The sequence below is a fragment of the Vombatus ursinus genome, unplaced genomic scaffold (assembly GCF_900497805.2).
Source record: "Vombatus ursinus unplaced genomic scaffold, bare-nosed wombat genome assembly UNPS02014830.1, whole genome shotgun sequence".
NCBI classification, from domain to species: domain Eukaryota; kingdom Metazoa; phylum Chordata; class Mammalia; order Diprotodontia; family Vombatidae; genus Vombatus; species Vombatus ursinus.
Window position 1 is genome coordinate 29,012,197 of NW_020954608.1, and position 14,667 is coordinate 29,026,863.

The 14,667-nt window shown below is 38.1% G+C and overlaps 1 protein-coding gene across 3 annotated transcripts in view; it reads right to left on the reverse strand.

Moving 5' to 3' along the window:
• Window positions 1-1,361: 1,361 nt before the first annotated feature.
• The window catches only part of OPTN (optineurin), a 54,204-nt gene continuing 40,898 nt past the window's right edge, over window positions 1,362-14,667 (reverse strand). For 2 of the 3 annotated variants that reach the window (XM_027838782.1, XM_027838780.1), the window contains exons 12-14: window positions 10,126-10,256; window positions 7,038-7,123; window positions 1,362-4,605 (exon numbers count right to left, since the gene is read on the reverse strand). In XM_027838782.1, coding sequence (XP_027694583.1) covers window positions 4,475-4,605; window positions 7,038-7,123; window positions 10,126-10,256 — 348 coding nt within the window. In that variant the 3' untranslated portion in view covers window positions 1,362-4,474. The remainder of the gene's footprint in view (window positions 4,606-7,037; window positions 7,124-10,125; window positions 10,257-14,667) is intronic. The other variant, XM_027838781.1, reaches the window with a different exon arrangement.

The window sequence follows — 14,667 nt, forward strand, 5'->3', positions numbered from 1 at the left end:
GGGCTGGCAAGAGGCAGGGCTAATAGAAGTGTGTCTAAAGTGCTTAATGAGAATTTAAAGGACAACATAGTAGGACATTCAGTAGTTTTGGATATGGTGGCCTTAACTGATATGACTCTATAGCTGAACAGTTGCCTAGAAGACAAAAGCAAGGGGCATACTTAGGACAAACAAGACTAAAGAGACATCCCTGGAGTGGCAGAGACCTCTGAGCCTGTGTAGCTCAAGGTTAGCCAGAGACTGCTTGCCTAAATGGTAACAGTACCTAATTCACCATGGATTGTGCTTCTGCTGTGGCATTCTTGATGAGCCTAATGATGTCATTGGGCCTGGGATTAGGAATATAGGGGGAATCATTAGGAGAAGGACAGAAAAGGCCTGAATCTGGGCATAGACCAGCTAGGTAGAAGCCTTTTGGGGATCCCATGAGATTCCTAGTATTGGTGCTTTCTATGCTGGGATTCTGGTCATTTGCTTGTATATAGTAGAAGAGGCCCATCAGTGGAAAAAGAAGTTCAGTGGTATGGCAAAGGCATCTCCTCTGGTCATGCTTGATTGAAAATTTGTCTGCTTAAATCTTGAGTAATTCTAAAACCTTGGTGAGTTATTGGGCCTGTAGCTCAGTGTTGATGGAAGGGTATGCCACTCTAGAAGCCTATCTTTGAATGAGTGCCAAAGGGAGACTCATGACAAGGGGTTTAGTGGCAAATGGGGATGGATAAGGATAGGCTGGATAGCTTTGGGGATGGTTAGCATGACCATAGAGTAGTATTCAGGCTGCAATGGTTCAGGTAATACGACCCCTCCCTTCTTTGGAGACTAGGTCAATGTACCTAAGTTGAACATGGCTTACAAGGGTGAACCTTCAACACTTCCCAGTCTTGATTGGTTGGGCAACAAATATTTATTAAATGCCTACTATGTACCAGGTGCTATGCTGGAAATACATACACAAAAATGGAATAGTTTGCTCTCAAGGGACTCATATTCTGTCTGGGGAGAGAAAACATACAGACAGAAAAATACAAATAAACATGAGGTAGTTTGTGGAAGGATGGCATTAGTAGCTAGGGAGAGGATTAGGAATGGCTTCATGCAGTTGGTAATTGAGCTGAGTCTTAAAGTACAGGATTCTATGAGGCAGAGGGCAGGAAAGCATCTAAATTGAGACTATTGCATCTAGAGCCTTGAGTCAGAATAATCTGGAAAGAGGGTCCACCTAATATGCTATTTGCTGCAAGAAAGGCATTCTAGGTGGCCTTGATTTACATAGATAAGGAGAAATTCTTAGTAGACAACATTCAAGTCTTAGGTCTAGGTTTGGATGCCTCAGACAGAAAATGAGAAATAATTGAAACAGCTATCAACACAAACTAGCCCTTTAATGGAAGAGCAAGGGAAAAAAAAAGATATGTTGGACACAGAGCATTAAGATGTACTTTTGGTACATTTCTTTAGTTGAGCTGAACAGCAGCACCAGGGAAGGTGGCCAGAAGCCAATGGTCAATTATAAATACATTGACAATGCACACCATATGTTCTTACAACTATGAACCAATTCCCCCAGCTACAGGGGGAATCATAGAATCACAAATTTGGAAGGTTCTTACAGAGAACTTTTAGTTCCTTACCTGAAAAAGAATTCTACATCTTCTTTCCCTGTGCCTTACCTCTATTATATGCTTATTTATTTTTTTTGTTGTCACTTCATCCTCTAGTTGCTTTCTCGGCCCTCACCCTGGCTCTGGCCTCTTTCCTTCCTTCAAGATCCTAGAGGTAACCAGTTGAACTTTTACACTGTTATCTACCCTTAAATCTGCTCCTTTGTCCTACCCTGCTCATTTCCAAATCCTATCCCTGGATTATTCTGCCTTCTCCCCTACATGCATCCTGCTGAAAGCAAATGGAGCAAGTCACGAACTGTGCTAACTGGGTTCACTAGAGTTTACCCATAGTTCACTAGAGTTGTATAACCCATTCATATCTGGACCATCACAGTTATCTACCAGTCCTTTTACTAATCCCTGATCGATTCTATCCTATTCCTTTCTGCATCTCCTCCAAATCTTCTCTTCTTTCCTGAAGCTATCTAAATCATACCCTCTGCCTAAGCCAAGGGCTTTGCCAAATATTTAACTGAGAAAATTGGGGCCTTCCATTGTGAGTTCCCTCTTCTCTCCAACTCTGCATTCCAAATCACCTCAGCATCTCCCTCTCTCTTTTGTTATGGTCTCTGAGGAAGTTGTCTGTTCACCAACCACGCCTTGTGCCCTTATTCCCTCCTGCCTTTTCTGGGAACATTTCTTCTCTCAAAATTTTCAGCCTCTCCTTATTCACAGGCATCTTGCCTGATGCCTAAAAACATCTCCAGATCTTCCTCCTTGAACAACAACAATTGTCATTTAATTGTACCATCCTAACAAACTATATTTCTTTTCCCCTTCACAGCCACACTTCTAGCCAAAGCTATCAGTGTCACTTCCCATTTATTTATAAACCTTTTACAATATGGCTTCTGCCTTGCCCTCTCCAATGTTAGCTATGCTCTGTTAATTGCCAAATCTGATGCCTTTGTCTCTGTTCTTATCCTACTTGACTTCTCTGTACCATCCGGTACTACTGAACAACCTCTCCTCCTTAGGTTTTCTTGACACTGCTTTCTTCTTTTTCTTCCTACCCAACTGATTTATTTTGTTGGATCCCTCTCCTTGTTCAGCATAAGGCTCTATACTTGGGAATACCTGAAGGTTCTGTCCTGGGTCCTCTTCTTTCTCTTCCCAAACGTACAACCTTGTAATAATTCTTGATTCCTCACTCTTCCTTACCCCACATATTCCATCCGTTCCTAAGTCTTATTGATTCTACCTTTATATCATCCCTTGTTTCTGTCCCCATTTCTTCACTTACACAGGTACCATCTTAGTTCAAGTCTTTATCATCTTCCATTTGGACTATTACAATAGCCTCCTAATTGGTCACCCTGTCTCAGATATCTTCCTTCTTCTATCCACGTTCCACACAGTTGCCAAAGTGGTATTCTTAGAGGAAAAGTCTGAGCATGTCACTCCTCTCTTCAAAAGTTTTAGTGGTTTCCTATTACCTAAGATCAAATACAAATTCTTCTGTCTGGGATTTAAAACCCTTCACAACCTGGCCCTTTCCTACCTTCCCACTTTCTTATACTTTATTCCCCTCTAGTTACTTTACAGCACACAGAGAGTGGCCTCTTGATGTTCCTTATGCAAGACACTCCATCTGCTGAATCTGGGCCCACTCTCTCACCAGCTCCTCAATTTGACCAGGGTCATAGAATAGACATTGCCAGCTTGTACTAAAGTATACAGTATTCCTATCACACACCATGAAAATGAAACCCAAAGATAATATAAAGACATAGAAGATGTTGATTTGCTGTCTTAATTTTTTTTTTAGTCTGTGGGGTTGCAGACTTGGGCTTATTTTCATGGCTGGTTCAAAATTTGCTGGCCAGTTGGAACTAGGCTCACTTAAGGATAGCTAAATCTACATCCCAGGATGTAGCTACTGGCAATCTAAGTATGAGAACTGGCCTCCAGGAATGAGATTTTGTCATGTCCAGAGAATTAAGCAAACAAATACATATAGCTAGTTATATGTATATAATTTAATACAGAAAAATGCATGTTAAGAAATTAGTCAATATACATATAAGAAAAAGCCTAAAATATTTATAAGCAGTTTTATTTTGCAATCATTTTGTTTTTATGACTCTTAAGATGTAACTTGATCATTTAAGAAAATGAATAAACATCTGTTCTCTTGTCAACAAGTGAATAAGCATCTACTGTACAAACCTACTTATGCTTAATAACTAAAAAAAACCCCAAAGTTAACATCTTTACACTGTAAACTATTTCATAAAATCAAATAAACCTAACACTTGCTTCACATATGCCCACAATTTTTCATTTTTCTTATGTCAAGTTAAAGCGCATGGTGCCCAGATAAAAAGCATACAAAAAAAATCTAGTATGCTTACACTAGCTACAGTAAATAAACTATAATGCAAAAAAAAAAAAATCCAACAGGATTCATTTTAAATGGGTGATGAATAAAAAGAACTGTACAATTTGTTAGAATACTTCGAAAACGGGAAGTCTGTTTCTTGATTAAACCTGTAACCACTTCATCTTTTCTGCCCACTTACAGGACTTTAAATTGATCAGTAAAGTTTATCTTCTGATTACATTAATTTATCTAGATATTAAGGTGCAAAGCTGGTATAAACTGAACACAAAAAATGAAGCTCATTTAAATGGAGTCCTTTATGGACAATCAGTGACTCATTTAACACACAGAAGTTTTTCTTTCTTCTAAAACAAATGTAATGGGCCAAAATATTTGAGGAAAAACACACAAAGGTACAGCTCTTAGAGGACGAAGTCAATATCTACCAGAAAGGGTGGTTTTTTTTGTTTTGTTTTGACATCAACATTTATATAATGCAGTCCATAACGTGAATCTGCAATGTATCTATGTCTGGCAGAATTTCTCCACACTTGGGGCACGAATGGATTGGAATACTCCTTTGCTGTTGTTGCTGCCGCCAGCTTCTATCATCAGCTCCTGGGAACAAAGCATAAAAAACTCATCCATCCTGTGAATCATTTGCTCTAAGTAGAGGTTTTTGGTTTTTTTTTTTTAACATACTCATTTTGATAAGCCTAAGTTTAGAGTTTAGTAGTCACTAGCAAATGTAACCAAACTTCTACTAATAACGATTTTTAGTGGGTTTTATAATAATGTGGTTTTAAAAAAGGTTTTTTTTTTTTTTTACTAATTCCTTGATTTATAGCTGCAGTTATTACACTAGACACACAAATTAAAGGAAAAATCATAAACTCTAAAAGTTGATGGGGACACCAGAGACCATGTAGCCCAACCTCCTATCTGGTACATAAAGTATCTCTTATAACCTTCCTGAGGTTCACCTAGCTTCCGCTCAAACACTTCTGGTGACAAGGAACTCACTATTTTACAAAGCAGCCTAATATTCTGTTTCTCTATTTCTATTGGAACTTGAGTTCTGGCTAGAAAATGGAAATAACTTAAATGTGTAATGATTAGAAGATTGCTAAATAAATTATGACATTACAGTGGAAAAATATGGCACTCCAAAAGAAATGAATACCAGGAAATGTAGAAAGCCATGCATGATGCGAAGTGAGATCAGCAGGATTGGAACAGCATACAAACTGACTACATTGATGTGGATATTTGATATTTGATATTTTATATGTGTCAGAGGGCTGGCTTTAGTGATAGGGAGGCTTGGGTTCACATGCTGAGCACATGTTAGCTGTGAGGCCATGAGCAAGTTCATTTAACCTCTCAGTTTCCCAGGTATACCCCACTACTATCAGATAAAGACCTCTCTATCTAGGGAGGGAGTTTCCACACTTGAAAAACCCACACATCTGAAAGTGCCAAACTTTACCATTCCTTCTGGCTCCGCACCCACAAAGGGAAGTACAGTCAAAAGGAATATCACTTTGGATGGACTTGGAAGGGGAAACACAGCAAATGCATCCTTTGTCATTTTCACAGAGCTTTAGAGTTACAAGGGACCTCAGAGATCCTTCAGTCCAACTTGTACTTGAACAAGAATTCTTTCAACTACATGTTTGACTCTTTTGTTGAAATTATTATTAGATAACATAATGGTTTTATTTCTTATTTTATATACTTATCTTTGTCTTATTAATCTTATAATGTTTTAAAAAAGGGCTAATAACCTTAGACAAGCACAGGTGTGCATGTACGAACACACACTCAGACACACCCATTCCCTTACCACCTTCTATGTATTTTTGTGATTAATTTTCTCCTTTAAAGCTGTCTTTGAAATTAATTTTAATCTTATTTAATATTATTTTATGTAAGTAAATTTAATCTTATTTTATGTAAGTAAAAATGCTTGGTGGAGGCAATAGGGTATGAAGCATACTAGTAGGATTTGTCCTAGATCTGCCCCAAGAAGTCTCTGTATTCTAATAGGAGGTGTTCGTTTAATCTGTGCTTAATGAAAATTTGTCAACACAATAAGAGACACTGTTTATTCTTTTTTGGCATAGTGCTTGAAATGTTTGAGTTATTAAGTGATGACTTGAAACTGATCCAGCATTACCCCCCCAAAAAAAAGAAGTTTAAAAGCTGATATGCAATTTTTCTGGATTCTTAACAATCATTAAAATTGCCTTTCAGCTATCATTTGGTTATCCTCTGGATTACATTTCTCTTCTACTTTTCTCAGTAAAATGCATGATCTATAAGAGCAAGGGGAGACTTGTTTCTGTATTTCCCCAGGGCATTACACATGATAGACTTTCAGCAAATGTTTAACAGAATCTACAAAACAAGGATGATACTTTTCTGTCCCCTAAATCTAACCCCAAACTCAGAAACTTAATGATTTCTGAAGTTGATACTTCACATAATCTGTAATTTAATTAATTGGGGTATTCCTTCTACTGACTGAGATTGCAATCCCTCTGTGCATTAGGGGACCATCTTCATGAGTTGCTGTGATTTAAAAGATAAAAATGAAAATACTGTTCATTATCTTCTAGTGATGATTCTCTCTGAGATGCCTTTGGATTCATTTTGACCTCATTTTAGTAAATTTTAAATATTGCGGGTGGAGCACAATAAGAGATATGGTTTATCTTAGCTAGGGTAACAAAGACAATTCCTAGACAAGACCATACTGCTGACATTCTTTGAGAAGCCTAGGTCACTTCCCATGCCCAGGAGTAGGACTTAAGTGAGGTTTGCTTATTTTTAGAATTAGCTAAAAAAAAAAAAGTTAAAAAAAAAAACCACAACACCAAATTCTCAAGCCTATGATAGCAAGTCATATTTTCAGAAACATGTAAGGAAACATTTTGAAAATTTCCAGGAGTATGAAAATCTGGTTAGATAAGGTTTTGTCTCTCTAGGGCTCCAGAGGATATTACACTATGTATTATGTAAGCAAAGTAAGGGGCTTAATAATTTACCTCTCTGAACAAGGTAGGGTTGCTGGTCTTGTTCATTTGTTGATCTGGCCCCATGACGGCTTTGCAGTTCCATCAAAGACTGTCTGCTAAGAATAAAGATTAGCACACACTAATTTTCTATCATTTTGAAAGATGGAAGTAATATAAATTTTAAAGAGAGCTAACAAAACCAAATGGATTGTAACAATGTCAAGAAACCAAATAAAAAAGAGGCAGCATGGAATAATAGACAGAAGTGTAGCCTGAAGTCAGAAAGATCTGGTTTCAAGTCCTACCTCTGAAATATACTGGCTGATAGGTGGCAACAAGGGATAGAATGTTGGCCTTGGAGTCAGAAATTCCTGAGTTTGAACATGGCCTCAGACACTTACTAGATATGTGACCCCAGGCAAGTCACTTAATCTTTTTCAGCCTCAGTTTCCTCATCTGTACAATGGGGAAAAGACCAGTGCCTACCTCACAGGGTTGTGTGAAACTCAAATGAGATAACATTAAAGCAGTATATGAATGCTAGATACTCTACTGGCTATGTGATCCTTACATAGGCTCTAAAGTGCTCCAAGCAATTTTCTGAGGCTGTTAAGTAACAGACAAGCTGCCAATCTACATCTCTAAAGTGCTCCAAGCAATTTTCTGAGGCTGTAAGTAACAGACAAGCTGCCAATCTACATCATTAGAAGTAGTTGTCAAATGGGCATTCTCTACACTGATGAAATCACATGTGTGTTTTGTCCACCCCACCCTCAAGATCCCTTCTCACCTCCAAAATGAAGCCAAATGCAGAAAAAAAAATATTCTTATAGAAGTATTAAATAATATTACTTAAACATGACATGGTCTCAATAAATTAACTTTAAGTGTAAAATCAGACATTTGGTAATGTGTTTTCTTTCATGACTAAATAGTTGAAGTCTTCTTTATTCCTATACAGAATTAAAATTTTTATTTAACATCTCTATTTTAATTTTGCACAAGTTTAAATCCATTAAGATTGCAAAATATGATCCCCAAATCCACAATGATGTGTTTTAGATCTCTGAAAGAAGGCACCACAGATAGACAAAATTTCTCAATGAGTAAATTATATATCCTCAAAATAAAAGCATCACCAAGGGAGTTGTGTTTCTTCCCTAAAAGCCTGAGTGGTAGGAATGACCAACAGTGCATGGAATCCAGTAGCTGGTTCAAAAGAGATTGAAGTTTTATCAAAATAATTTCTCTACTGTAGCCCCTCTAATACTTCTTTTAGCACATCAAGTCTCAACATCCCAGTACTAATCAAACCTGTTTGCACTGGGCTGGTAAGAAAAGTGCCAGTGAAATGGGCATAATTCAGTTAATGTAAATTAGCATTTGGCCAGGTGAATAAACAGCAGATTATAAGTAGTGAGTATGCCATGGTACAGTAGAAGGAGTACTGGGTTTACATCTAGAGGAACTGGATTGAAACGGTTTTGCCACATAATTCTTAGAATTTTCTCCCTCCTCACCTCTAATTCTTGGAATCCCAAGGCTCAGCTCAAGTGCTGTTTCAGAAAGGCCTTTGCTAATTCCCTCAGGTGTTATTGTTCCTATCTACCTCCCCCAAATTACCTTGTATCTATTTTCTGTTTGCTTATCTGTGTACATGCTGCTTCTCCCCAGTAGAATGAAAGCTTTCCTTAACAGCTGTAGGTATTGGGGATAGCCCCCGAACAACCAAAACTCCAAGCACAAGACATAGCATAGTCTTCTTTGCATCTACTGGAATCATTTCAGCTTTCACAGATACAATGAGATGATCTGAAGTGTTAGGTCAGCAGTTGAAAGCTACTATATTAATATATAAGGTAAATGAGTCATAGCCATTCATCTAATTCAGTTCCTGTTCGTTTTTAAAAATAAAGAGAGCCAGGTGTTGTGTAATACACCTGCAATCAATCCCTGCTGGTGGGGAGGCTGGAGCTTCTGGAGCTCAGGAGTTCTGAGCTGCATTGGGCTAAACTGGCTGGGTGCCTGCACTAAGTTCACCATTGACTTGGGGAACTCTGGGAACAGGGGGTCAGTGCATTGTTGATGGTGGAGCACTACTGCTCCAGAGAACAAAGCAGGTCAAAGTTCCAGTGCCAATCAGAGTGGCACCAAACCTGAGAGAAGCTCAAGCACTGCCAGCCTTGGAGAGGTAGGGAGACCCAATCTTTAAAAACAACAAAAACAAGGGGGCAGCTAGGTGGTACAGTGGATAGAGCTCTGGCCTTGGAGCCAGGAGGACCTTAGTTCAAATACAGCCTCAGACCAAACACTTGACACTTACTAGCTGTGTGACCCTGGGAAGTCACTTAACCTCAATTGCCTAAAGGGGAAAAAAAAGAATAATACTAAAAACAACAAAAACAGAAAAAAGGGGAACTATAGTGAAACCAAATAATCCAGTCCTATAGCCCAAAAGTAAAACAGCTAACGACTCCCATTTGCCTAGGACTTTCATGTTCATAAAGCACCTTCCTCACAATAACCCTGTGAGGTGGGTAGTAAAAGTATTTGTTATTGTTGTTGTTCAATAATTTTTCAGTCTTGTCCAACTCTTGACACCCCATTTGGGGTTTTCTTGGCAAAGATACTGGAAAGGTTTGCATTTCCTTCTCCAACTTATTTTATAGATGAAGAAACTGAGGCAAACAGGGTTAAATTACTTGCCCAGGGTCACCCAGCTAGTAAGTGTCTGAGGCCAGATTTGAACTCAGGAAGATGAGTCTCCCCGACTCCAGGCCTGGCACTCTATCCACTGCACCACCTGCAAAGTATTATCAGCCTCATTTTACAGAAACTGAGGCTGGGAAGGTGAAAGGGTTTATCCATCATCACAAAGTAAGTGCTTGAGGAAGGAATCAAACCCAGGCCTAGGCACTCCAAGTCTAGCACTAACAGGACTATACTGTTCTGTCTCTCCAGAACTTGAACACACAAACAAAAAAAACACCCTGAGACTTTTTAAAATTTATCAGCAGTTTCCTCTTATAGGGGAACAAAGATGGCTCTGCTGAATCGAGAATCAAGCTCCAAGTCTGTATTGCAATCTATTTCAAGTTGGCCTTTCACTTCATCTTACCTGCTCCCATCTTCAAAAACGTTGTTTTCTTTCAACATAAGTGCCAGCTGCAATGCCAGTTGTTCCTTTTCTTCATGAATCTTCTCTCTTGCTGCTCTCTCAGCATGGAAGTCAGAACAATAAACCTCCATCTGTTACAAAGAAAAAAAAATCTGAATTCAACCCTCTATGCCTTTCTGTGTACTGCAAACACTGACATAGAGCTCTTGCTGCCATCTGCAGGATAACTGAGAAAGATTAGTATAATAACCACTGCCCATTATCAGCTCTTTTCAGCTGTATTAGCACAAAACACTGGGATAAAAGTATCAATTATTGATTTTGCTATTGAACTGAAATGCTTTAACTCTTCTACCCCTGCTATAATCCTCTTTCCACCAATGCAACTCACAACCCCTTCTGTGGCCAAAGTTCACCAATAAGACCAACCTTCTGATACTAAGCGTTTATTAACTTAGCGAGTTAGTTTTTCTGACAACACATGTATAGAATGATGGCAGATGAATATATGGAAGGGGTAGAGAAGTGTGCATTGTGTCACTATCACACAGCTGGCAAGAGTGGCTACCCCATTCCCTCTGTAGAAATGGATTTGGTGCTATCCATATCCAAAGAAAAAACTATGGAGTTTGAATGCAGATCAAAACATACTATTTGCTATTTTTTTTTCTTCTGTTGAGTTTTATTTCCTCTTTCTGGTGATTCCTCCTATTGGTTCTAATTCTTACTTATAACATCACTAATGTGAAAATATGTTTAATAGAAATGTATGTGTATAGCCTATATCAGATTGTGTGCCATCTTGGGGAGGGTGGTGGGGAGGAAGGGGGAGGAAAATTTTAAACTCAAAAGCTTATGGAAGTGATTGTTGATAAATCAAAATAAATTAATTAAAAGAAAAGAAAAAAAAGAAATGGTTTGGGGCCCTCCTTGCCACCAAACCTAATTTTCCCAAACCTAATTACTTTGTTCTGTGACACTGAACTTCTAGAAAACAACAGAGGAGAAAGTGGCACAGTGGAAAGGTCACTGATTCTAGGGTCGGAGGAAATTCAAATTCTGGCTCTGATGAATACTACACCAAGGTGACCTTGGACAAGCCAGTTAACCCTAACTAGACTTCACTTTCTTCTCATGTAAAGTTAGGAGGCTGGACTAGATAGCTTCTGGGATCCCTTCAAGACTCTAGATCGGGGTGAGGAACCTGCAGCCTCGAGGCCACATGTGCCCCCTAGGTCCTCAAGTGCAGCCCTTTGACTGAATCCAAACTTCACAGAATGAATCCCCTTACTAAAAGGATCTGTTTTGTAAAGCTTGGACTCAGTTAAGAGGCAGCACCCAAAGACCTAGAGGGCCACATATGAAGGCAAGGCCATATGTTCCCCACCCCTGCTCTAGATCTATGATTACCTCAAAAGTGGGTGAAGGATGCTTCTGACACCGCGAGCACCACCCCAGTCCTGATTCTTTCTTCATACCAGTGGGGCCAGAAGGCTGGGGTTGCAGTCTTAAGCAAAAGCTCTAGGACTCAGTTTGAAGGCCTCCTCAACTCAGGGCCAACAGCTAGGTAGACTTGCTGTCATGCTTCATTGAGCTGTCTAAGAAAAACCACAGACTATGCCGCTTAACCACTGAGTAGCCAGACACAAAACTGTTGGACAAGACCAAGATCTCAGATACCAGACCCAAACAAGAGCATAGTGCGTATACTATATAGGGTATCTTGTATGTCTTATGGATGCTGGTTGTCCTGACCATCTGGGGATAAGACAATGAACTGATATTGAGTGTGAGTTTAGTCAGCCATCTAGGAACTCCAACCCCATGTATTTATGTAACCAACTACACATCTCAGTTGCAATACTGCCTCTAACTATTGGAGAAAAAACAGGCTCATAAGAGTACTCCTCAAGATCATGAAGTGAGAGGATGTTGTAAGCTGGCTACAGCTGTTCCTGAGGTCCTTGAAAAACATGGTACTCATTGCCCAAACTCCGGATTATACAGATTGATACCAGAGAAAGCCTCAGAAGTACAAGAAAGCCTGGGTCTAACAACAACAACGAAAAAATCCCGATTCAGGAAGTAAGGCTAATAAAATGAATAAATGCATGAAAATACTAATAATAAATATTATGGAGCCAATGATGCTCAAGATATTAAAGAGAAGAAAATAAATCCATATCGTATAAGAGCAAAACCTCAAAGAAAATTGTATATTTGCCAAAAACTCTACTGGAATTCTGAAAAGAAATAAAAACAAGAGTTTAAAAATGATCACATGAATCAAATGAGAGATTCACAAGAAAGAACAGGAAAGGAATTGAGAATTTTAGGGGAAAGAATTGGAAAGAGAATACAGCTAGATCCCAGGTAATGCAAATAATGAATCCCTTTAAGTGGTTGCATTATTTGAATTCACACTGCATATTTCCATTGGGTTGGAACAAATTATCATATTTTACACAATTAAAGCTTTGAATAGTATGAATTCACTATTCACACAAATACATGTGACTACTTCAGGAGATTCATTATTGGCACCAATTAGGACCTAACTTGTAAACAGCTTAGTTACAGGTTGTACAAAACCTTCTCAAGTAAGACACCTTGAAAATTAAATTGGAGATCAGTGACTCCAAATACAAAATATATTGGAACAAAATCAAAAGACAAATGAAGGAGAGATGATCTAGGAAGGATCAGACTACCTGAAAACCTAATCTATAACAAAAAGCCTAGGTACCCTGTTTCAAGAAATAATGAACAAAAACTGCCCAGACTTATTAAAACCAGAAGGCAAAGTGAAAAAAGAAAGAATCCACTGGTTATCTCTTTGAAGAAACCCCAAAATTAATACTCTCAAGAATGTTATAGCCCAAATCCTAAGCTTTGAAGAAAAAGGAAGAAAAACTGTAAAGCATCCAGAAAAAAAGAGTTGAAGTACTAAGACGACAAATGGCAGAGCATCTAAATACTTTAAAAATTAACTGAATTACAGGGAGAGATACACTGTAGAACTAATAGTGGGGGACCTTTGGCAGCTTCCACTATAATGAAGAGAGGAGCAGGGAATATGATATTCCAGATGGCAAAAGCAAAAAAATTATAACCCAAAATACTCTAACAAAGCTGGAAGTAATCATATGGCAGGGGGTGGGAGTAGAGGGGGAAGGAGGGTAGAATGGACCTTTAATGAAATAAAGGACTTGAAAGTATTCCTGGTGAAGAGACCAGGAATACATTCTCAATGACAAACATAAGAATCAAGAGAAGCAGAGAAGGGAAATACATTTGAACTAAACAATGATGAATTGTTTACATTCTAATAGGGGGAGAAGAAAGTATCCCCTCAGAACTCTAATGTCTTCAAAAGTCTTAGAAATGAATAAGTAAATGTGGGAGCTGTTTTATTATATTTTTGTTTTCTTAAGATAAAAAAACAAAAAAAGGAAGAAAATACAAATACATTAAGGAAGAAAGGAGGAAGAAAGCAGTGCAACTTACTCTATCAAATTTTGCTGTGTGAGAAGATTATAAAAACATGGAGGGGAGGAAGGGGTGAGGGAAACAGGCAGCAACATGAACCTTACTTTCAACTGAACTGGTCAAAGGAGAGTTGAGCACACAGTTTAGTGTAGAAATACCTTAAACATAACAGGGGATCAGAAAGAGAGAGAGTAAGGAGAGAGTGAATTAAGAAGAAGAGAAGATTTAGGGAGGCATCAGTCATAAGCAAAACAAACTCTTTCTTCAAGGGCTGGATCATGAAAAGGGAAATAAAAGAAAAGGGTAAGAACTTGTGATTAGGGAAAAGAAAAGGAGTAGTAGAACAGAAGCAGACTGATCACTAGTATTGTGCACACTCCTTCAACACCCCCTTCTTTCTCAAGGAGGGGGTAGCAAAGAAAAAGAAAATCTAAAATGATAGAATGGAGGGAAATATGTAATTAATAGTCCTAACAGTGATCATAAATGTTAAAAACTCACTCATAAATGGAAGAGGGTAGCAGACTGTATTAGAAAGTAGAATCCAACAATGTTGTATATAACTTATGAGCTATAAGAAATACACTCAAAACACCAAGGGTTAAAATAAGGGACTAGAGTAAAATCTTTTATTCTTCAGGTAAACAAAAAAAAAAAAAGTGATGACCTCAGACAAAGCAACAATAAAAATAGACTGGATTAGAACAGATTAAACAAGGAAATTTAAGGACTCAAAGAAAACTGCATATTAATCACATACAAATTAAGCAGCATAGAATTAATATCAATATTTACCATATATACATCAAATTGGTATAGCACCTAAATACTTTAAAAGTTAACTGAATTACAAAGAAAGATACACTGTAAAACTAATAGTAGGGGACGTTGATATAACTATCTCATACCAAGGTAAATATAACCAAACAATAAGCAAGAAAGAACCTGAGTAGAATTTTAGAAAAGTTAGATTCAACAGATATCTCATAATTATTCCTCAGCTATACATAGCACCTCTATAAAAACTTATCATGTACTAAGGCATACAAACCT